This window comes from Myotis lucifugus, unplaced genomic scaffold (genome assembly GCF_000147115.1).
Source record: "Myotis lucifugus unplaced genomic scaffold, Myoluc2.0 scaffold_3, whole genome shotgun sequence".
Lineage (NCBI taxonomy): Eukaryota > Metazoa > Chordata > Mammalia > Chiroptera > Vespertilionidae > Myotis > Myotis lucifugus.
The window spans coordinates 5,674,633-5,698,385 of NW_005871051.1; the positions used below are offsets into that span (position 1 = coordinate 5,674,633).

Below are 23,753 nucleotides of genomic sequence, written 5' to 3' on the forward strand. Positions count from 1 at the left end.
TCTTCCTGGCCTCACACGTGACTTGTTTCTGCCAGAGAGGTTTCAGCTTTGCTCTTCCTCTTCCCTGGAATGCCATTCCCATCACTGCCTCAGAGCAACGGAAAGGGCACTTCCTCTCAGAACCCACCCCGATTAAAACCATCTCCCCTCTCTAGAAGCTCCTCTTATAGACATGGTCGGAGTCATTTCATCATGATTTGTTTAAGATTCAGTCACTGGCATTCTTATTTCTCTTGGTTCTGACACACCCCGTGCCCACAATATACACTCCCAAGAATAGGCATCTATACAACGGAATGTTACTCGGCCATAAAAAGGAAAAATCTTACCACTGGGGACAGCGTGGATGAACCGAGAGGGTATTATGCTAAGTGAAATAAGCCAGACAAAGACAAGCACCATATAATTTCACTTACACGTGGAATCTAAAAAACAAAATGTATGGACAAACAAAGCAAACAAACCCCAACCTGCCATATGGCTCAACGTCCAGAGAACATTTCGATGGTTGCCAGAGGGGAGAGGGGTTGGGTGGCTGGGTGAGAGAGGGGGAGGGATTAAGAAGCACGATAAGGATGTAAAGGACAGCACAGTGACTCAATAACATTGTAGTCCCTCCGCATGGAGTCAGATGGGCACTGGACTTATCCTGGGAGATCACTTCTTAAGTGACATCAATGTCTAACCCCTGTGTGGTACACCCAAAACTAACATAATATTGTATGTCAACTTTAATTGAAAAAAATTTTTTAATTATGAAAATAATTAATTAAAAGAAAGACAGAATAGGCATTGAGTTTTACTTCCCATAGGGACACATACACGGATGTCCCTCCGCATACAGTGTCCGGCCCACGGGGAGCACACTGACTCACAGGCGTGTTCTGCAGCAGGATGACGAGATGAGATGTTCAGCCTTCGTAAACAGTCAGATAGCACTGCTGGCTTGTCTCTTATCAGCCTGCCAAGAACGGTATTCATGGGATCAAGGCTGTGAGAGATGGATCTTTTATATCAACAAGTGATCAAAACCTAATACATTTACACCTCAGAACTGCTTCCAGGTAAATTGGGTGACTAACAGAAAGTCTTCCAGAGGGAAGTAATCTATGCCGTTATATTTATTTGAGAGGCCTGTGCAATATTTGTAGGGAAATAGTTTTGATTTATTCCATCTCTGGAGGAGATTAAACTTCATATCGCTAAGGCTTATAGGCCATCCTGAGCATTTGATACTTTCCGAACGTCCCGCAGTGTGAGTGGAGCCATAGGCAGGTTGGAGCTCAGTGCAAAGTAGAGGCTGAGGTGTCTGTGCCTGGGCCTTTTCTGCTGTAAACCAAGGAGAAGGCAGCCAGGCCAGGAGAAGGCTGACTGAGAACCCATCGCACGCACATGTCGTCCACAGCAATAAAGATCCATATAAAGGCGAGATTAGTGGTTAAATATGTTTAGCATCGGGTTGGAAACCAATTATTTTTTGTTTTCTCATACTCCATGGAAAAGGTAAAATTTCAGTCTTTTCTGTTTTGAACAGAGCATAGGCTAGTCCAGTGATTGGGTTCTCCTTAATGCAATGAAGGCTAATCATTAAGAAATAAAATAAGTAGAAGAAGTTGGGGAAGTTACCTGGTTAAAGATAAGGGTACATGGGGCTTAACGCAGGAAGATGTGGGGGACTTCGGAGCTCGTGATTAGACCTTGACTCTGAGAATGACTAAACCTTGCAGGGCTGGAGACACAGGGGAGGGGGAGAAGGAGGGTTGGAGTGGGTGTAGACCCGTGGCTAGGACAGCATTTGACAGTGCTGGTTATAAATGGTGGCATTTAGAATGGGACCCCAGTACTAGGTGTTGAAAACAGGAGAATAAATTATTAAAGACTTGTTGCAACCAAGAAAGGAAAAATAAAATGAGAGGACATTTATTCCTCTTTTCCCAGATGTCTTTATTGAACATTTAATTGCCAAAGGGATTCTACTAGGTGCTTTGGAAAAGAGAAAGAAGCAGTGGAATTTATCAGAGACAGGCTTTTGGAAAGAAAGGAATTATTTTTGTAATTTAGTAAGTCTATTAATATCTTGTATATTTGAAGCATTTTAAAGTATTTCTCATTTCCCCCTAAACAGCATATTTCAGGTGGCAAATTTCATTTTGTATTACAGTGAGAAATTGAAATGAAATTCACTTAAGATAGTAAATATGACCTCTCGAATTTTGAACATGTCATAAAATGGTCGAAATGAGTTTTTATTATCTGTGATTGCATTAGAATAAACTCAAGGACATGAGAGTCATATTAATTCTCTCTCTACCCGTCTTGATCCCATTACCTGAAATGAGAATGTGTGAAGAGACTTCGTCGTTTGTAGGTGGTTCTCTTAGTAGCTGCAGAACGTCCTTTGAGCTTTGCTCTTTCTATGTGGTAACTGTGTACTGTCTCCCAAAGGCCAGCACCTTCGCTATGAAGTGGGTCACTACGGCACTGATCAGATCTGGGAGCCACAGGCAGGAACCCGGGACCTGGCATGGGTTTCCGAGCCGGTCTGCAGGGAAGAGGGGTCATGGTTTTGCATGGACTTTGCTTGCGCCCGATAAGTTTTAAGACCACAGGGAACCAATGACCCTGTGGACACAGGGCCCTGAGAGTGTCTACCCCCCTGGCAATGCCGCAGTCGGGTGTGGCGGTGGGGAGGGAAGAGCACCGCCATTGGAGGGTTACCTGTGCTCAGGGTTATGTGTCCAGGGCCACCTCCATCACTGCCCAGGCGCAGGACCGTCAGTCCCAAGGCTTAGTTCCCCAGCTACAGTATGAGGATGGTGGGCAAGCAGCCGCATAGGCTGTGGAGAATCTAAGGAGAATGGTTACCTGATTCTGTTGCAGCACTTTCTGCGTGTCAAGCACTGTGTGAATCGCTTTCAGGTGTGAACTCATGTCATCCTCATCACCACCCGATGCAGTGGTTAACTGTGATTGCTCTGATTTTACTGATGAGGAAACGAAGGCATGGAAGGGTTGAGTAACTTGCTCAAATCCCCAAAGGAGTAAGAGGCCAAGTTGGGATTTAAAGTTGGTTAGATTGTAATTACTTTTTTTCTATCATATAAGTAAGGGGGATCTAAATAGCAGAAAATAGGCAGTGTTTCCTTTTTGCCATCATGTAAGGGCCCACGATACTATGGCTTTTGAAAGAGGCACCTTAGTTAAAACCGATGCTATAGGGACTTCCTGACTGACTTTGCCCATGAGTGGTTAGTGAGATGGGGACCAAGCAAGCCTTACCCTACAGAGAAATACCGCCTAAGAACATGTTGAACTTACATGTTAGTTTTTAAAACATCAATGTCACAACCGGTTTGGCTCAGTGGATAGAGTGTCGGCCTGCAGACTCAAGGGTCCCAGGTTCGATTCCAGTCGAGGGCATGTACCTTGGTTTCGGGCACATCCCAGTAGGGAGTGTGCAGGAGGCAGCTGATTAATGTTTCTCTCTCATCGATGTTTCTAACTCTCTATCCCTCTCCCTTCCTCTCTGTAAAAAAACAATAAAATATATTTTTTTTAAAAACACAAAACAAAACAGAAAACAAATGACATATATAGGACTAACTTGCCGACAGGTAGAGGAGGCATAAGAAAACCTTCTCCATTCTGCCCCTCAATAGTTATCCCACCCCCATGCTCCTCACACTAGCTGTTCAGTGGCAGAAACTGGACATTTCACCGTGAGAACTTCATTCCTTTGAGTGACAGCATGATCCCGAACACAATGTATACACCCCTGGACGTGGTAGGACATTATCCATTTAGTGCAAAACCAGCCAGTGGATACTTGCAGGGAAGTCCAGACAGGAACAGGTTTCGGAAGAGCGAGCCTCGGGGTGCCGTGCTCGGAATGTTTGCTAATTGATTGCGATGCCTGTGCTGGTGTCACCGGAAGATTACAGGCCCTCAGCCAAGACCACACTCAGAGAATGACCTTTGGAATGGTGACTGCAGTCCCAGCCTGCACTATCTCAGCCTCTGGGGCAGTCGATGTAAAGGTTGCAAACTCATTCTTAAAACCGTGTCTTTCCCAAGAGAAGAAGAAGAGCTGGGCATTCACTTACGGGCCTGCAGACAGAAGCCCTGGCAGTTTTACAAAAAGGTTTCCCTGAAGGTGAGCCCCTGAGCCTCAGGTGGCTGAGGCCAGCAGCTGGTTGCTCAGCCACACCCAGGATCCTGCCACCGATCCAGGTGCCCGACTCCGTCTGCGTCACTTCTGAGATGACTGACTGGTCACAGGACGTGCAGGTTGATAAAGGAGGCCAGCTGGGGAGCAAGGCGGATTTGCCTGTTGGGAAAGCCAGTAGCCGGGCCGTGCACTAGGAACCCTCACTTGAAGCTCCCGGAAACCTGAAACAGTGAGTTGAGGTTAATTTTGTTGGAAAATCTTAGGCGGCACAGTAGGGGGTGGGCAAGAGGCAGGCGGGGGGCTGGCTGCAGAGCTCTCTGTCGCTGGATGTCCAGGCTCTGCCTCATCCCCTAGCATTGCTCTCCTCGTGTGAATTAGTACATCATAGGCTGTTTGCAGTCAGCAGCGCCCGTGGCATTTCAAGGAAGCAGGAAGGACCCGGCCGCTCTGCTGCTTTGAGAAAATCATTAAATGTTTTCCAGGAGACTCCCGGCTTAATGACTCAGGAATGCCGGGAGCTTGTTGAAGCCAGAATGTGCTCTGAAGAGATGAGGGCTTCCTCTAGCTCGTGTTTATTCCGTAACAAATGAGCCACCTTCCCCAGAGCTGGCTCTGGACGTGGCGCCTCTGTCTGCCAGGTTTTCTCAGGATGGTTCCTGGCCAGTCCAGAGATTCATTGCAGAACCACAATGCATGTTCTCGTTGGAGATGAATGTGCAGCGCTATCCTTAAAAAGAAGCTACAAAAAGTTTTTTAAAGCAGACAGCTCCCCCCTCCCCACGCCCTCACCACCTCGAGCCTGCCTCTAGCCCTGGGCTGTACCAGGTCTCTGAGATGAGACTTGCAAGTTGGGCAAATCACAGCCCCGGTGTTGCTCTGCCCAGAACCTTGAGCCGGGTCCATTCCAACTCTCGTTTCCTCAGCCCCTTCTGTGTTTTCCTGTCCATGTCTGTCTCCATCCGACCATATGAGCTCCTTTGGGGGCAAGAGCTCTGGACCAGGAGGTCCAGCTCAGTCCTCAGCTTAGCATCTTTCTAGCTGTGGGACTCGGGTAAGTACTTAGCTATCTGTGTTTCCATTTCTTTTTCTATAAAATGAGGATAATGAACTTCCTAGGGTGATAAGGAGAATTAAATGAGTTATTACATGGACAGGGCTTCGAGCAGTGCGGGTATACAGTAAGAGTTCAGTAAGTGTTACTTTGTAACCATTGCCAGAATTCCCCAGAGAGCCTGGCCCGTGGTGGCTGTTCAGTAACTGAATGTCACATCAGAGGAAAAAGCATTGCCCTTTCTGTAGGAATTGCCCGGAGCTAGCTGGGAGGTGGGGGAGGGAAAGAAGGAAGGGGTAGGCATAATATTCCCTTTTCAGCGTCTGGGGACTGTGTGGTGAGATGCAAGGAGAACTGTGCTTGGTCTTTTGTCTGGACCCCTCTGGGACTTGGGATTTGCTCAGCGGGTGGGGGTGGGGGGATGAGGGTGGGGGTGGGGGTGGGGGTCTGCCAGCCTGTTACGGTGTGCTTGGAGAGGGTGGGATTTATTCTCCCGAACCTCACAATGTGGCCACTTCACCTTTCCCGAGACATGTCTAAGGATGGCTCTGTTTTAGAGACTTGAGCTGACATCATAGCATCTTCAGAGAACCCAGCATAATTGAATTGCTGATACAAGTGGCTACTTGCCCCAGGCCCGGGTCGCCCCCATCTCTATGGAAACACATGTTTGCTTAAAAGCCCGGCCATCAGAAGCAGAGTCAGTGTCGGGTCACTTAAAAAAAAAAAAAGACACTTATTTATATTCTCAAACCGTCAGAGACCTACAAAATAAAATAATTTCAAATTAAATAGAAAAATCATGCCGTGGATGAATGCGAATGGAGCCTCCACGCGCCCTCCCCTCTGCACGCGGGGTGAGATCCATGCATTTATTTTCGCTGTCCTTTGCTCTTTCGCTCCCATTTGCATTCTGCTGCCGTGGGGAGCTGGTTTGTCACTTTATGCAAAAATGGTTAATCTTCATTCATACGCATTTGGCAGCACTAAGATGGAAAATTCAAAGCGGGCCTGCCCTGGTGTGCTCCGTGCTGCTCTCGGCCTCCGTGTGCGGCACACAAGGGCGTCCAATCCGAGGGCCGTGCCTCCCGCGCCGCACTTAGAGCTGTGAGTGAAGACTGGCTCCCAGGAAGGTCTGAAGCCGCATCAGCACATCTTGCCCTAGATGTGCTCCAGTGATATTCTTAGTGATTGCGAGCTTTTATCTGGCCCTGGAAGCAGGCCTTTTCAAAAGAGTATTGACTGTTAATGACCTGTTTAAATAAAACATTCCATTTTCTTTCTCCCCCCACAAAGGACTTAGTAGGCAGTGACATTTCCAATCCAAAAGCTAACCCTGCTTTTCTAAAGAGGCAGAGCCAGGGCTTTCAAATGTGAAATTTTTGTCTGACATTTGCCCTTAAAATGCTTTTCAGTGAAGTTGTTCTAACAGTGGGTTTGGTGCATTGAATCGTCTTTGAATAAATATGCAACCTTGAGATTTCCCTCCCCAACTAAACAAACAAGTTTAGGTAAATATCTTCACATGAAAACCGTATTGCAGTCATCATTCCGTGTTTCATTGCTTATGTGTCCTCATTCCTAATAATTAAAGCAACTTCCCTCTGAGGAGCAGGCACTGCACAGGAACTTTATTGAACCGGGAATTCAGCCCCAGAAGAGAGAGCTAGAGCACTTGGAATATGAGACCTCAGTACTTAAGACCAGATAAGGAACAGCAAAGGAGTAGAGGGAAAGGGCAGAGGGGATCAAAGAGGAGAGAGATTAGGCAATGGAAAAGTTAAGCAGCAGAAAACCTACATAATGGTAAATGTAGACAAAGTCCCGCTTTGATAGAAGGACACTCTCTCTCAGCTGGCATGCCAGCACCCATGGTGGTGCTAGGGGACAGGACACTTCGTCCTTGGCCCGTTTCAAGGTGATCCTACAGATGTCAACATAAAAAACAGCCAGACCTGAAGAGAATTTGTATGAGTTTATTTGAGCCAAACTGACAACAATTGCCGGGAAGCAAAATCTCAAGGGCTTGAAGAAATGCTCCATCCAGAGAAAGGCAGTTTTACTGCTTCCTTCTACATTAGAATCAAAGGAAGAGGCCTAAGGAGGGAGGGCTACATGAAATCCATTGGTGGTGGATTGGGGAGGTGGGAGAAAGCAAAGCATGGAAATCTCCAGGAGTGGATGAAGAGGAAACCCGGGAGACACACTCCTTTCACATTGGTGGCTGCAGGATGGTTAGCAATTAACCTTTACAGCACATAGAGATGGAATTCGGGAACAAGATAACAGTGAGGTCTCGGGCTCTGGGTGCAGTAGGTGTGCCCTGAGGGGTCTGGAACAGGGATTACTAGGGCATTCCAACGGTGATTATCTTAGATGCCTAGATGCCGGAAGACCATAGGCAGGCTCACTTAATGTAAACCTTGGTCTTTGTCAGGGAAGCTACAAGCCTAGGACGTGACCGTGCACCATGACCCGCTTTTGGTTAGGAATGTCGTGTTCAGGCCAGCCTATGCGGTAACCTTTGGTCTCCGAGTTTGTAAGGCTCACCAGGCTGCCCCCACCCCCACCCCCCAAGCCTGTCAGGTTTAGTATGTGGCCTCTTTTTTGTCCACACAGAGAAATAGCCTAGTACATTGGAGACAACACCCACACCTTTTATTTTTTTAAGTTGAATTTTCAGCCTTTTGCTACCCTAGTTGCCTGGCACATTATAAGTACACCATACGTGTGGCAATTGTTATTTTAAATCATTATTTTAAAATGTTTTCTTGTGTATTTCCTCTGGTTTCACAATTCAAGTAAAGTGATGTCATACCTGAGAACACGAAAGTGAATCTAAGAGCAGTAATAGTTTCCAGAGAAATAAAAGTGAAACTTTATCGCCACCTGCATAATAAAACACGAGGAAAAACAGACATTGGGAAGTCATCAAGTAATTTGGCATTTCAGTACATTGTTTTAACTTTTTTATATTTAAATGATTGCAAGGGAAATATCAATTTATATCTTTTTTAAACTGTTAATCAGATTGTCATATATATAACACTTCACTGAATTGTATTCATTAGAAATGGTGAAATAAACATATTTGCCAGAATTGGTATTATTCAGTTTTAGTTTTTATAAAGAATATTTGTCTTTGTCATAGACTAATAGATTTTATGACTAGCATTAATGCATATTAAGTAAAATATTTGCATAACGAGTAGCTCAGTTTGCATAACTTTGAGCATGAGGTGATTGTTGGCAACCGTATTTGTGGTGTATTAATTTTCCACTGGAGAAGTGTATAGATGATATATCGGTGATAAATGGTGAAATTCTTTTCTTTGGAATTTTTTTTCTAATATGTTTTTGATGATGGAAGATATATATCTAGAAAGAAGAGATTAATCTGTTATTTCATAAATAAAATTTCAGTCAACAATTTTCTTAGATGACAGCTATATATGTTGGTAATGTTATTACCGAAAAATAAAGTATAATTTAGAGGAAAAATATTTCAAATAATACCTAAGCTATTGAAATGTTGCATGAGTATCAGGACTTACATTTCTGATTATTTAATTGTATATGGATTTTTTTATATGCCTGGAACATGTATCGTGGATTTGAATAGCTGGGCCTCAGTAATTGGTTGGTTCCAAGAACAGTTTTAAGTGATAATAGGGATTAGAAACCACATTCTTTCCCAAGAAACCAGAAGTCCCTTCTTGTGGACCTGCAGCTCTTGCGATCAAGCTCTGTTGGGATATGGGCATCACCCATGTCCAGGAGTGACACACTGTCACCTGTGGTGAACCAAGCATGATGGGAGGGAAGTAGGAGTTCTGTTGGGTCTGAACATCTGTCACTCACAGCGTTATAGGTGTCTCAGGTTAACCCAGCGTCTGTGACTCTGAGGACTGGGGTTTGAAGTTGCTGAACTTCGGGCCTGTCAGTGGGGAAGGTGACAATATGTTTCCTAGAGGCAGAGCTCCTTAACTGTCTAACGGTTAAGATTCAGACTGAGTTGCTCCGACGGTCCCGATATAGTTCATAGTAGACACCAGAATCCCAAGAGTAGGGGCACAGCACAGGTTCACACACAGGTTCATTGTCACGGGGAGAGGCTCCAGAGACGTAAGGGGCACGCAGCGCTGTGCCGGTCGAGGGGCGCTTTTGAGTCTTCTTGAGGGGCTGGCGCCCACACAGGACCACAGACCCCAGCAAGCCCCTTCGGCACACTGCAGATCAACCCCGCCTGTGCCATAGTGTCCCTAGCATTTGTCCTGAATAGTAGCACCCAATTAGACTGTCTAGTCACTTAACTTCCTAATTCTTTGAGGCAAACCCAATGTACATTTTTTTTTTACATTAAAATCCTTCATCTAGTGTCCACAGCTGGGGCGGATTTCCCAGGCCTCTGTGTCCCCCCCTGCAGGAAGCCTGGACTGCAGAGGGCATTGGAGGTCACGGGGAGGTGGGGCCTGGAGAAGCAGCCCTCCACGCAGAAGAACATTTAAGGGAGTAAAATGAGCAAAGAACAGCTCCCTATAATTATTTTTTATCTTATCTTCCCTGTAATAGCCTCATCCTACCCTCATAGCCAGCATTTTCCTTCCACACAAAAAATAATGTTGTAATTAATCTTACTGGCATCAGTGCCAAAAAGAGCTTGCCCTGAGTCAGACTTTGAGGTTAAAGAGAAAGGGAATTGCCAAGGAAATATATGTATATTCCTATGGATAATATACATATACGCACCTTGTTTTACCCTATGAATATAGCTCACCATACAGTCCCTCCACTTCCTCAGATCTCAGAAACTCCTCCCTGATTCCTCTGTGGATTAAAACGCTCTAGCTTTAGAAAACGCCACACACCCAAATCCTAGACATCAAAGCAAAAAAAAAATCCAAACAAACCAAAAACCACAAAACTTCCCTCAGTTTTCACCTATAAAGGCAAGATTAGATGTCTCCAAAAGATTTAGCTAATCTAGTCTAATGAAAGGAATGTGGCTCACAGATCCATCCTAAGAAATAGCGCCAAATCCCGCCATCACCTTCGAACCTTTATAGTTCATAGGTTTAACCTGTATCTCTCTCTTTCATTGGTTCCCTTCCTCCTTCCATCCCTCTCTCCCTTCCTCCCCCATCTTTATTCTCTTGCACACCCACATACCCTATAATACACAGAAAAACACCAAAAATATAAACTGTATACATGATGCCTAAACTCCCATGTAAAGAAGAAAATCAACCACCCACATGTCATCGAACAGCACGACTGGAGGCCGACTTGTGGGCAGTGTGATGACTGACCAGAGGTTTTGCCTCTCCTGTGTGGCTTCTAAACAGAAACACCTGGTTACTTGTCCCTGTGCCTCATGTCATCTCTGTTCACTGATACAGATAATCAGGAAATAATCCTGTTGGCTTTTACTAGTAACTCTCAGGGGCAGGAATAAATGAGGATGAAGTTCCGCTATTCCTTGCCAGCTCGTTATTTACTTTCTCCCATATGTCAAGTCAGAGGATATGAAATGTACCATTTGGGAGTTATTTACAAGGGAGGTGTGTTTAATGGGATGGGCACCCTTAGCAGAGCGTATGGGAAGGAGCTGCCTTCATGGGGATCGGGTATGCAGGTCTCTCCTGCCACCATGCCCACGTGTATGTCTGTCAGTGGCTCTATCATGTGGAAAGTTATAAAAAGAAAATCTTACTGCTTCTAATAGTTGGTAATATATAATAGTATATCTATAAGGATTCCTATTTGAGTGTTACTAGCGTTAAGATTATATATTGCCAAGCTTTCGTCCTAAAATCAACAAAAGGTAATGAATCGGAATTTATAGTTTATTTAAGATCTAGTTTTAGAAGAAAATGATGAGGCCCTGCCAGTGTGGCTCAATTGGTTGTAACGCCATCTGTGCACCAAAAGGCCGCCAGTTTGATTCCTGGTCTGGGTACATGCCCAGGTTGTGGGTTCAGTCTGCGGATGGGATGCAACCGATTGATGTTTCTCTTTCACATGGATGTTTCTCTCTCTCCTTTCTTCTCTCTAAAATCAATAAATATGTCCTCGGGTGAGGATTAGAAAAGAAGGAAGGGATAGGGAGAAATCCAAGAATTTTTGCAAGTTATCCCTAAAATGTATCAACTCTAGATACACTCTTTGTCAAAAGACAAAAAGAATATAGGAAAGCATTTCCGTGGTTCTTGATTTACAAAAAGCATAAGTATGCAAGTAGGTGGTATATTGATATCTTAGCCTGTCTAGCTGCTAATCTGAACCAATATGTTCACTCATTTTAAGTCATTTATATGCTATTTCAAAAAGAGATCGAAACTGTTAAAGACTTAAGATCTAGCTTCCATCATAACAGTGAACGACTTAGAGCAGTTGAGAAGAGAACACCTGAGCTCGATGTTAAGAATAGACATCTCAGCACCGGTCACTTCCCAGAGAAGATTGGACACCCAAGTCAGGAAACTAAGAGTTAGGGAAACAGAAGGATTATGGGCAGTTGTAAGGGTCCATTTGAAACTCAGGAGCATGAATCTATGGTCATTAAAAATATGGTTGCCCTAGCCAGTTTGGCTTAGTGGATAGAGTGTTGACCTGCAGACTGAAGGGTCCCAGGTTCGATTCCGGCCAAGGGCACATGCTTGGGTTGCGGGCTCGATCCCCAATGGGGGCCATGCAGGAGGCAGCCAATCAATGATTCTCTCTCATCATTGATGTTTCTATCTCTCCCTCTCCCTCTCCCTTCCTTTCTGAAATCAATAAAAATATATTTTTTTAAAAATATGGTAAAGGTATGGATGTTCATGATATGTTGGTAAGTGAAAAAGCAGGTTTTAACTCCATTATATGCAGTGTTTCTTATATTTAAATCTGGAATCATTTCTCCTGTTTCTTCCTTCCTTAAGTGCATGATATAAATATACCTGGTATGCAGGAAAGACTCACTAAATATTTGTTATATTACCTATCCGCTGATAAAAGCTTTGGGACGGTAAGGGTTGTAAGACAATGCGTAGTTAATGTAGGTACACTTTTCCTCCTCTCACTGCTCTGACCACCTTTCTTTTGCATAATAAGAAGAAACTCAGTTTGGGTGCATAGCCACCTGTCTGTCATTTTTCATGTCAATTCAGTATGAATAAAATATTGTGCGTTTTCTTCTAGAGTTATCGTAACTTGCTTTTAGAACATATATAAGACAAGTGCTTTGCTGAAAGTATTTTTACATTCCACAACGGTATTTATGATTATGTCAGAGTGAAATTGTTTACTAGGTTGGAAGAGAGCATAAAAATAACACATTGGGAAATCAATTTTAAAACTTTAAAGTTAATCTTTTTCCCCCTTCTTTACAGGGCTCATTCCACTAGAACCAAGATGGCTGAACTCAATCCTCATGTGAATGTCAAGGAGAAGGTAAGATCAAGTTGCAGAAGCTCCACACTGGATGACGTAGTCCTTAGCTGGTGCAACTTGGAATGGAAGAAGGGAAAAATGGTTTGGGGGGGATATTTAGTAAGTTTGACACACTAGGAAACCATTCAATGGAATCATAAGTCCCATTTACTGAATTTTTGGTAAGCATATTAATTCATTTTCTCATTTAAGCTTGACCATAAGCCCATAAAGTTAATACTGTTGTTATTCTCATTTCACAGAGGAGGGGCTGAGACAGAGAAGTAATTTGTCTAAATTCACATAGGTAGTCATCGCCAGACCTGGGATTTGAACCCAGGCGGTGCCGCTCCACAGTCCATTCTCTTAACCATCATGCTGTTGCCTCTAAGACAGTGGTTCTCAACCTGTGGGTCGCGACCCCTTCGGCGGTTGAACATTAAAAATATGGTTTCACAGGGGTCGCCTAAGACCATCCTGCATATCAGATATTTATATTACGATTCATAACAGTAGCAACATTACAGTTATGAAGTAGCAACAAAAATAATTTTATGGTTGGGTCACAACATGAGGAACAGTATTTAAAGGGCCAGAAGGTTGAGAACCACTGTCTAAGAGCTGGAGTATTATGCTGCATCTTCAGAAATGGTCTCGTGTAGAGATATCCGAAGCCTCGCCTAGGGGTCGTGCTGTGTAGCCTGTAAAGCTGTTCAACACTGAGAGTTCATGGCCAGCAGTCCCCCTCCTCGTTTGTTGGAGGCTGATTACATTTCAGAGTCCTGCCAAGCCTTGTCCTCCTCTTGAACTGTCCTCTACTTAGGGTCACCAGTCACAACCCCTCACTTGCCACATAGGCTACTGTGCACTGTTAGCTCTTAATGATCATCAACCATAGACCATATAAGACCATGGAGAACCCATTCATCAGGGGACGGAGGCCCCAGAAGAGATTTGCCCCTGGTCATGCAGCAGAGAGAGACAGTCTGGGCGGGAACTCTCTCTGCCTTCCAGGTGGCCACTTCCCGCCTCCACTAGTCTGTAAACTACTTAAGGGCAGGAGTTTGTCTTTCGTCTCTTTGTGCCCCAACAGCACCTGAAACACACAGTGAAGGATGAGAGGAGTGACATTGGTGGGGTTCTTACTTTTTTTCCTTTCACTTAGCAAAGATGCATCAGACCCCTACTTTGTGCCAGACACTGTCCTAGATGCTGGGATATGGCACTGAGCATGGAGAGGAGTCCCTGCTCCCGTGGAGTTCGCTTTTTACGGAGGGAAACAGAGAATAAGCACAAGAACATGTATGAACACAGTCATTTCCCATAGTGACAACTACCATGAGGAAAGCAGGGTGGTGGGCTGGGGGGAGGGGCGGCCACTTTAGATGTTGTTGGTCAGGCAGCCCTCTTGGAGGAGGTGATATTTGAGCTGAGATAACGACAACAGGAAAGAAACCATGCACAGATCCACGGGCAGAGCATCCCAGAGGGAAGAACCAAAGCAGATAGGCAGGTGGACTAAGTAAGCTGAATGTGTTTGAAGAGCAAGTGGTTGGTGTGGACACCGTATGGTAGGCAGAAGGGATGGTGAGATGAGATGAGATGAGATGAGATGAGATGAGATGAGATGAGATGAGTGAGGCAGGAGCCAGTGCTGGGAGAATATTGGCGCCTTACCTGTGCTCCTGTACCTCTAATGGATCCGTGGGTGGAATTCAGGTTCTGTGAACCTGGATGGGAAAAAATACATTTTCTTCTTCACTAACACCTGAATGAAATGTAGCATTTCCTTCAGTCAGGAACGTAGGCAAAGGGAAAAAATATCCCCAGTAGTAGCAGGAGTCCCTGTGACTCTCACAGCTGCAAATCAGAGGTATCTTCACGTCCAGTTACATTTGCAGCACATCTCCTGCAGATTGTTAGTGCATCACTACTTCACCACCGCTGTGGTTATGGGGCCTGCACTTCACCGTGTTGTTGGATGTGGACATATTACCGCAGCATGAATGTGTCTGTTCGTTAATATTTTAACTTTACTTCAGCAGGAGGGGTTTCCTTTGTAATCGGATGTGCTTTATTTCGTGAATTTTAAGGCATTATTCTTAGAAGGACTCGCGGGCTTCGCTGAGTGCAAAGCCTGAGACACAGCCACAAAGGGCTTTATTCAAAGGGCAGAAGCAGCTGTTGAAAGGTTGCAAGTAGAAGCATGAGTCAGAGTGATATTTCCTAAAAGCTCACCCTGGCTCAGCTGAACGCTCACCGTGGCTTGTCGGCAGCTATGCTACATGTTTTCTAAATCTTCACAATAAGTGGGCTTCCTGTTTGGTGAGGTCACAGAGGCTTGAGGCGAAGCTCAAAGTCAGAACACACTGGTCACCCCAAATCTCTGCGGACACGATCAAAACCAACTTCCGCCAACATACAATTTCTTTGCAGTTGTACGTGTTACCGTAAAAATGGGTGCATGTGTTTTATCCATTGTATCCCATGCTACGCTCCACGTTTTTACTGAGCGCGCAGTAGCAGAAAGATGCGCCCCTTTTATATCGTGGCTTCAGATTCTCCCTGACCGACAGTCACACACTCGGGGGAAAACTGGGCCCAGCACCAGGCGCTGACCGAAGACCCCCTTTTCCTAATGCCTGCTGACCGCTGGGGGGAGCCGCTCCTGCAGGTGGGCTGTGGGGAGGAAACACACTTTACACATCAGGGTCTCAGCAATCGATTCCCTGCGAATTACAACTACTGGGCAGACCAGGATGGTCGTCTCCGCAGTCAGAGAGATCTTGCTCGGAACAAAGGTGGCGCCCAGCCAGTGAGGGGAACGTGGCTGGTCTGTGGCGTGCACTCCGAGGCTCAGGGTAAACACTCGTGCGTTGCTTTCGGCACCCCCTTATCTTCCCGCCCTGCTCCATGTCACATGCGCACAGGAAGATGAGCAGTCGGTGGTGTTCCCGCCATCCCACTTCAGAAACTGATGGAAAGCTTGGCATTATTTTGAAAGAGGGTGATATTGATGTTGTAAATATTATCAATCCGCGTGACAATGGCAGCAGAGCCCCGCCAGCTCCATTAGTAAATTCCGTCTTCCTGGGTCAAAAGGTTAATAGATTTCTCAGCTCAATAAAATAAATCATCATAAACAACTGAAGATTCTGATCACTTATAATTTTACATTGATTTATTTTCAGTACGTTTATTTCCTTTAGTTATTAGCTTTCATGGCCCTTTTGTGATTACTTTGTTTCTCAATCTGTCACACAGAGCAGTGATATTTTAGTTCTGAAAATTAAGAATAATTGTTCTTAAGTCCTAAAGTATAAGCTTTGAGAGGTCTGAGAACAGATCCATGTAGAGTTCTTATACGATGTCCAGCCAAGCGCTGTGGGAAATGAAATACTCGATAAAGGCCTTGCAATGGAATGCGCCCACAGTTATGCCTGGTGGGCCCACTGTCAGATGAGTTGGAAAGGAGTAGGTGCTTCGATGAGGAAATAATTTCTGTCCTCAGGCAGCTTTTCATTCAAAGGAGAAACTAATAACTCAAGGTTTAATATCCAAGACAGCTGAAATTTACAGTTGATACTCTGTTTCATTTTAAAATATCTTTATATTATTGGACGGTAACTGTAAGGATTTAAATTGGAAATATTGTTGGGGTCAAAGTTCAGTCTCCTTGGTGTGACCTGGGTGATCAGTCTCCTGTGTGACCCAAACCCCATTACTTTACGCCTTTATCTATTGCCTCTTCTCCACACCCTGCAGCAGCTCCCGGCCTCCAGCACTTGGCAAAGGCAGTTTTCTCTCTCGGGGGGGCCCAACCCTCACTCCCTCCGTTTCCTGAGCCTTTCAGATCCCTCCTTTCGCCTTCCCTCCGCCTCACCTGGATCATCTGCACTTCCACCCTTCTTTTGGCTTCGGTGGGGTTTTCTGGATTCCGCCTGCAGACAGCACTCCTTGCACTGTGAGTGTTAGCTGTCTCCTCTGGGAAGGTTATGTGCTCCGGGGCAGGAGCGGGGCCTTTCACCTGGGTGACCCCCAATTAGAAGCAGTGAGATGCGTGGGTAACAAATGTACGGACATGCCTGCTTGAGTAGCTAAGTTCTTTAGAGATGCATGTCTCACTCGCGCTATTTGCGAAATCGCAAGCCTTCTTGAAAAGGAGATACAGGTTAATGGTTAATGGCAATGTCATCTCATTTTAGTCCTCTCTTTGCTATTAAGTAAAGCAAGTTTTAAATTGCTTCTAGAATCAGAAACTAGGGTTACCTAGGTGATTCTGTCAAAAAAGCAGCGTGTTTACGAGAGGCTTACCAAATGCAGTTGTTCTCACGTAGGTTTCATAATAACAAGCGATGTCTTTTGGTGTGTAACTAGTCATATTCCACTATGACAAAAAAATTAAAGAAAAAACTGGGAGGGAGGGAGGGAGGGAGGGAGGGAGGGAGGGAGGGAGGAAGGAAGGAAGGAAGGAAGGAAGGAAGGAAGGAAGGAAGGAAGGAAGGAAGGAAGGGATCCTCATGTGTCATTTTGTTAAGGAGAGATACCAGAACCAAATATTTGGGCTAATGAGGGATCTTATATTTAGGGCATGCTCACTTACAGCTCTTTTCTAAATGACATATTTTTAATGAAATTCAACATTGGAAAATCATAGAGAAGCTAAGAATAGGACTCAGTCACTATTTCATTACTTCTCATATGAAACACTAGGGTAACCAGGCCAAACTGATTTATAAAATTTTAGATGTAATTCTCAACTGAGTATGAAAGGATTACTGGAACTAGAATGAACAAAATAAAAATTTTAGTTAGGTATTTTCAAGCGTTATTATAAATCAGTTTAAATAGAACACAATTCAGCAATAAGATTTGGTGATGGAAAGTAAAGGGGCTCCTCGTGTGTAGAATGGGGTTAATATTCCTGGGTGTCCAGCTTTGGACTGAGAACTAAACCCTAAATCACCCTAGAGAACCCAGAACACTTGGGAAGTAAGCTCCAGGGAGGACACGTCGTGGGGAAACTGTGCAGGTTGGAGACAGAAGCAGAGATATTAGCTCCCCAATTATTAGCTGAGCGGCCTGGAGCAAGTCACTTACCTTGTACGGGCCTCAGTTGTCTCCTCTGTAGATTGGGTATAATAATAATAACACCTACTCGACAAACTCATCAAATGCAGTAATAAACGTGGAGCTGCTTTATGAGCTCCTAATCGTATAAACTACGCCGCATCCGGGGGAGCTCATCTGTTTATTTTACAATTTAAAAATGGAAAAGGAGCTCTAGTTAGCATTTTGTGTAGAACTCAAAATATAGATTCACATGGAACTGAGATTAGAAAGAAAACAAAATTTAAAAACCCCAGTAAGAAAAAGAACCATGAACACAGACAACAGCATAGTGAAGGTTTGGGGTGGGGTGGGAGCCGGTGGAGGGGGGCAGGGAGGTGAAACAAAAAGAAAAAGAACATGAAACTGGATTCGACTCTCTCAGACTTTCTCAAACTATTGCTGAGCCTCGGACTAGAAAACATGCTGTGGGAATGAGGAATAGCTCGGTCGAGAATATCCTCGCAGAGCTGGGCCCCTTCCTGTGAACAGCTTTTATAGCTGTTCACGTTACAGAGGTAAATGGGGCTGTGAACAGTAATCACATGGAGTCATTAAAATAATGGGGGAGGAAGCGCAAAGGCAGGAGAGCCTCTTGTCCACAGTGGGAGCAGGGAGGGGTCATCTCAGCATTTCTGCCGGTGACTGGACAGGCTGTGTCCCCCTCTGTCCACAAAAGGGGAGCCTATGTCCCATTTCTCTTTTCCTGGAACTGCCTCGGTCTATTTCACAAAGCACCAAATATAGTTCAAGTCTTCCTGGGGCGGGGTCTGGTCAGAAAAAACCCAAGCATTTGATTAAAGAGGTTTCAGCAGCATCAGAGAAAGTACAGAAGAGACCCGCCATCCTGTCATCGCCAGCTTTGAAGTACTAACTCCATTGAACAGAGAATTCGTTTTGTGGGACTCGGGACAAGTTTTAATGATATGCAGTTGTTTTAGAAGACCAGATGTGCAAGCTTTGGGGGCACATTTTAACGTCATGAGTTTTTAAGGGTGTTTAAGTCAGTGTCGCCCAGGCCTGGAATTCCAACAGCAAGACCACCAAGCCACACGCAGCTTTCCGGTTTCCCGCCGGCAGGTTCTTGTCACCATCTTCTCATAGGAAAGGCCATTACGCTCCCCTCTCAAAGAAAGGAGAGACGTTTGACAACAGTCGTTGCCTGATGCTTATGTACAGAGCTTGCTGTTTTTGTTGCTTGGCAACTGGAAGAGAAAGAGATTTGACAAGGAGTCTAAAGGAACTGAATGAATAAGTGGAAATGTCAGCATCCCTTTCAGGGGACGAGAAGGAATCCACTCTTGTGGGACTAGCATGGCCTGGCTTTTTCGCAGCCAGACGATGAGAATTCAGTGTTTCTATCCTGCTTCTCCTGCCCTCTCTCCTTCCAGCCTTTCCCTGTAGTCTTTCTGCACTGTGTATATATACATAGGCTGAGATGTATATATAACATAGATGATTAATGCTAAAGAATACAAGAGCGCAACCAAAATTGAAACCTTGGCAGCAGGAAGAAGTTCCCTCTGTTGGCCATCCCTTGGAATTTATGGGTATTTCACCAACATTCTAGTTATCTCTCATGATGATCCTTCACATTAAATTATCCAATTTTTACAGATGAAAATATGAGACGACCGCAATGGTTTCTTCTCTTCAGACCCTGAGCACTAAAATCCTATCGAGATAGATTAGATCAGTAGACAGCTGAACGGATGAATGCGACACTCGAAAGTATACTGTGTGTGGTATTATTATTGAAAACACTTTTTCTCTGTGAGCGCTTTCTCCACAACTTGATTACACGCTCCTTATAAAACAAATGGACTTTTTAATTTATTTGTGTACTTCATAGCTCCTGTAACAGTAATATCATAGACTTCATGTCCCCAAATACTTATTACTCAACATGTAGGTAAATGATTGAGCCAAGATTGTATACTGGTGGCTCTCAGCTATTAGGACAACAGGAAGAGGGAGTGGGGCATGCGTTAAGATGGCTTGGGACAAGCACATTTGTGGAAGAAGCATATCTGTGTTCATTTGAGTCTTCCAAGACGCCAAGATCAGGCTAGATGAGGAACAGATTTGGGGGCAGGGGGAGCAGGTGAGTGCTTACAAAAGAAAAACCGAGAGGAAGGAAGCACAGGCAGGTAGGGTGAGACCTCCATGCAGGCCTTACATCTTTGCAGGAAGAGGGAGAAGAAAGGAAAGTTGGGGAGGCAGTCTCAACTGGCAGCGTGGTTCTAGGAAAGTTTCTGCAGGCTGCTGGGGAGTCCTTGGGCCGGAGCTGCCCTCATCCCCCAGACAGGAGGTTTCCCCAGCACCCCAGCACCCCAGGTGTTGGCTGGGGCGTCCTTGAGGGGGAGAGGGGTGGCGTGGATACCGAGGCACCAGTGGACCCATGGGGTGACAGCGGGACTGTCGGTCCCCTGGGCTTTCCATAGTGGGAGGTTTCCATAGCCACACAACATGAAGGGGCAACGAAATATTTTATGTAGAAAGGAAATTGAAATGCCTGTTTGGGAATTTAAACATATAAGTGATTTATGTTTATTGAAAGGCATTAATAAAAAGTTTGAGAACCACTGTTCTAAAGTAATTAGTAAATTAAATACAAACTCTAGACTTTCCTTTCCCTTAATAAGCTGAGCCATGCTGCCACTGGTAGAGGGGAGTCTTCTCAACTTTCAGGGCCAGGAAGTTAGGAGTCTCATTTTTAAAAATATATATTTTTTTATTGATTCCAGAGAGGCAGGGAGAGAGAGAGAGAAAGAGAGAGAGAGAGAGAGAGAGAGAGAGAGAGAGAGAGAGAGAGAGAGAAATATCAACGAGAGAGAATCATTGATTGGCTGCCTCCTGCATGTCCCCACTGGGACCAAACCCGAATGACCTCCTGGTTCCTAGGTGGATGCTCAACAACTGAGCCATGCCGGCCGGGCTAGCATGCCTTTTTTTAATTGGTAAATCCTATTAAAATAAAATAAAAAAGATATGTGGGTGAACAAATACACTTCTTCCAAAAAGAGAGTGTGTTCCTAGTCTCCATGGTGTTCAAAGGGTCCCCTTCCTGCATGCCACTGTGAGGAAATAGCCAAGGTTGAGGTAATTGGGAGATTAACTTAACTCCTTCATTCTGGCATCGACTAACGGGTAATTAACTCCTTTACTCTTGCAATTGACTTAGCAGGTATTTAGTGACTTACCCTTTAATGGGGCTGTTGATCTGAAAAAGTCCTGTGAATGGATGAGGCAAAACAGCCACAGGGAGAGTGGGCGTCGATAATTACCCTCCCCCCCAGCCAAGCAGAGGCCTTAAATTCCAAAAGAAGAGGTTTTTACTGAATAGTCTTAAGTTAGAAGCGGAAGATAAATTAAAGCTCTCTTTTCCATTCTGATTAAAATACCAGAAACAAATGTCTTGTAAAAAAGAATGTCGCCTTTTGTGTCTTCACTAATAAATTCAAATATGGATTTCATCCAGAGAAGGTATTTACCGAGGTCCTAAACTGTGTGGGTGTAGCAGGCTGGCTGGAAACAGACTTCCCGTGGCCTCAGGGGCTCACGCTGCCCTAAATTATGTGCAAGTCTAACTAGTGGTTCTGGGGAAACAGGAAGAATCAAGCACAATTAGAGAAAACAGGCAGGATTGCGTGCGTGCCAGATGGGCGAGATGAAATGTGTATGAAGCCCCTGCTTGTTTCAATGGAGATTAGAGGGGCAACGGCTACTAATAGCAACCTTTTGAGATATATACACGTGCGTGTGTGTGTCTGTGTGTGTGTGTGTGTGTCCTGCAAGTGTCAGATTAAAGGTAAGAATTCTGCTATGAAAAATGTATCATAGACAAATCTTCAATTACAAGATTTAAGATACTTTGGTTATCAGACTTCAATTTTGTGATGTTTTTAGATAGGACAAAAGCCCATTTGAGTATGTATCTCTTGCTTGACACATCAAGTTTTTAGGAATTAAAGATGTTATATGGCTTTTTGATGCTATCGATTTTCATTTAGTGTTATAACAACTGTTAAATTATTTTTCTCTCTCAAAAGTTTAGTGAATTGACAAAGTCTAGACCAGCGGTTCTCAACCTGGGTGTCGCGACCCCTTTGGCGGTCGAACGACCCTTTCACAGGGGTCGCCTAAGACCATCCTGCATATCAGATATTTACATTACGATTCATAACAGTAGCAACATTACAGTTATGAAGTAGCAACGAAAATAATTTTATGGTTGGGTCACAACATGAGGAACTGTATTTAAAGGGCCAGAAGGTTGAGAGCCACTGGTCTAGACCCAGAGTTGATGGGAAGAAATCTAGGTGGTAGTTGTTTTGAACCCTTTGAGGCAGATTGTATTCTCCAGTGGCCACAGCAGCATCCCCATCTACAGGTGGGGGTATGCCCCTTCCCTCGATTGGGAGCGGGGTGGGCTTTTGGAGCCAGGCGGCCAGGATAGCAGGAGGGAGGTGGCCCTGTGTGGCTTATGCAGCCAGATGACTCGGCGTCTTCCTCACTGGTTGGGACGGTGGCTGCAGCTCTGGGCTGCCCGATGCACAATCTGCTCTAAGGCCGCCATGCTGTGAGGAAGCCCAGACCAGCCCATGAGGAGAGGCCACCCGGACATGGAGAGAGAGGCCCAGCCGGTCCCCAGCTGCACCAGCATCCCTCTCCCCATCCTTACCAGCCCCTCCACCTGCCCGGGTGAGAGACCCCAAAGCAGAGCCACTCAGCAAACTCCTCTCGAATTCCTGACCCACAGAAACATTGAAGACCAGGAGAGGGATTGCTGTGTTAAAGCCACAAAGTGGTGGGGTGACTTGTTACTCGGCAGTAGGTCACTAGACTAACCTCTCGCAAGGTAAAACTGTTGTAAACGAGAACCGATATTTTTGAAGTCATGCATAAATAATGAAAGATGTGGATGAGCAGGTAGTGCGCTCAGGTAAATTAGTTGGTGGCGAGTGGTTATAACGAGAAAGAGGTCTGTCCCATCCACCTCTCTTCCTTCCACACTGCCCCTCACCTGTCTGTGACTTCCCTCATGTCTCTCCCTCGTGGTTTTCAATTCTGATGCACATTAGAAGCACTAGGAACACTTAAAAGATAATCAGTGTCCAGGCCCAGATTTAATTGTTTGAGGCAGGACCCAGGTCTGGGTATATTTTTCAAACTCACCGGGTTACTCCGGTTTGCAGCCAGGGCTGAGAACCACTGTTTGACGCCCAAACCTGTGTCCCTGGCTCAGGTCATGCTTGGAGCTCAGATTGCAAGATCCGATGGCTGCCTAGATACCTGGACATGCACGCCTCCCTTCGTGCGTGGTGCTCATTACCCCTTTTCTCTGGAAATGACACCACTGTCCAGGTAAACAGATGTTCCCGCCACAAACCTGGGAGCCATCCAGAGTCCCTGTCTTCCTCCGTCCTCACCTCTAGTTAAACACGAGTCATTCACTGCCTCCCCAGTAATTTGTGAGTCATTCTCCACCCGGCACCATCTTGGTCCGCCTTCTTCTCCGAAATCTGCTCTAGAATCCTAGCTCCATCCGTTTGCTCTCCTCTAAGTCATCCGCATAGAAGCCACAGTGCCCTTCTCAAATGCGTGAATGTCACACTGCTCTGAGGAAAACCCTTCAGTGGCTCGCCCTTAGCATAAGGCTCAAGGTTGTAGGATGGCCAGCAGGGCCTTGCCCACTTTTGCACCGTCCTTCATTGATCCAACTGCATCTGACATCTCCTTCCTTGTAAGATTCCATGATGCTCCATCGAGCCTGGGGCTTCATTCCTTTGAACGTGCTTCTAGTCCCTCGGTCCTGTCCCATCATAGATGTGCGTACCCTTCCCGGGACCCTCCAACCTCCTCTCCAAGTCCCCCCTCTCCTGTCTCAGTCTTGACCGACCCCTCATCCTCAGTTTAAATGAGCCCCAAGGCCTGGAAGGGGACTTTCCCTGACTGTCCAGATTAGAGTCAGGACCCCCCTGTCACAGCACCTAGACCATCTTTACTTCC

The 23,753-nt window shown here is 45.3% G+C and overlaps 1 protein-coding gene across 2 annotated transcripts in view; it reads left to right on the plus strand.

The window, feature by feature from the left end:
• Nucleotides 1-23,753, plus strand: part of SPATS2L (spermatogenesis associated serine rich 2 like) — a 121,661-nt gene that overhangs the window by 37,613 nt on the left and 60,295 nt on the right. Inside the window, exon 1 of one of the 2 annotated variants that reach the window (XM_023759944.1) lies at nt 12,593-12,653. The exons of the other annotated variant lie outside the window; for it this stretch is intronic. Coding sequence (XP_023615712.1) covers nt 12,615-12,653 — 39 coding nt within the window. The 5' untranslated portion in view covers nt 12,593-12,614. Of the gene's footprint in view, nt 1-12,592; nt 12,654-23,753 lie in introns of those variants that run through there. 2 annotated transcript variants of the gene reach the window in all.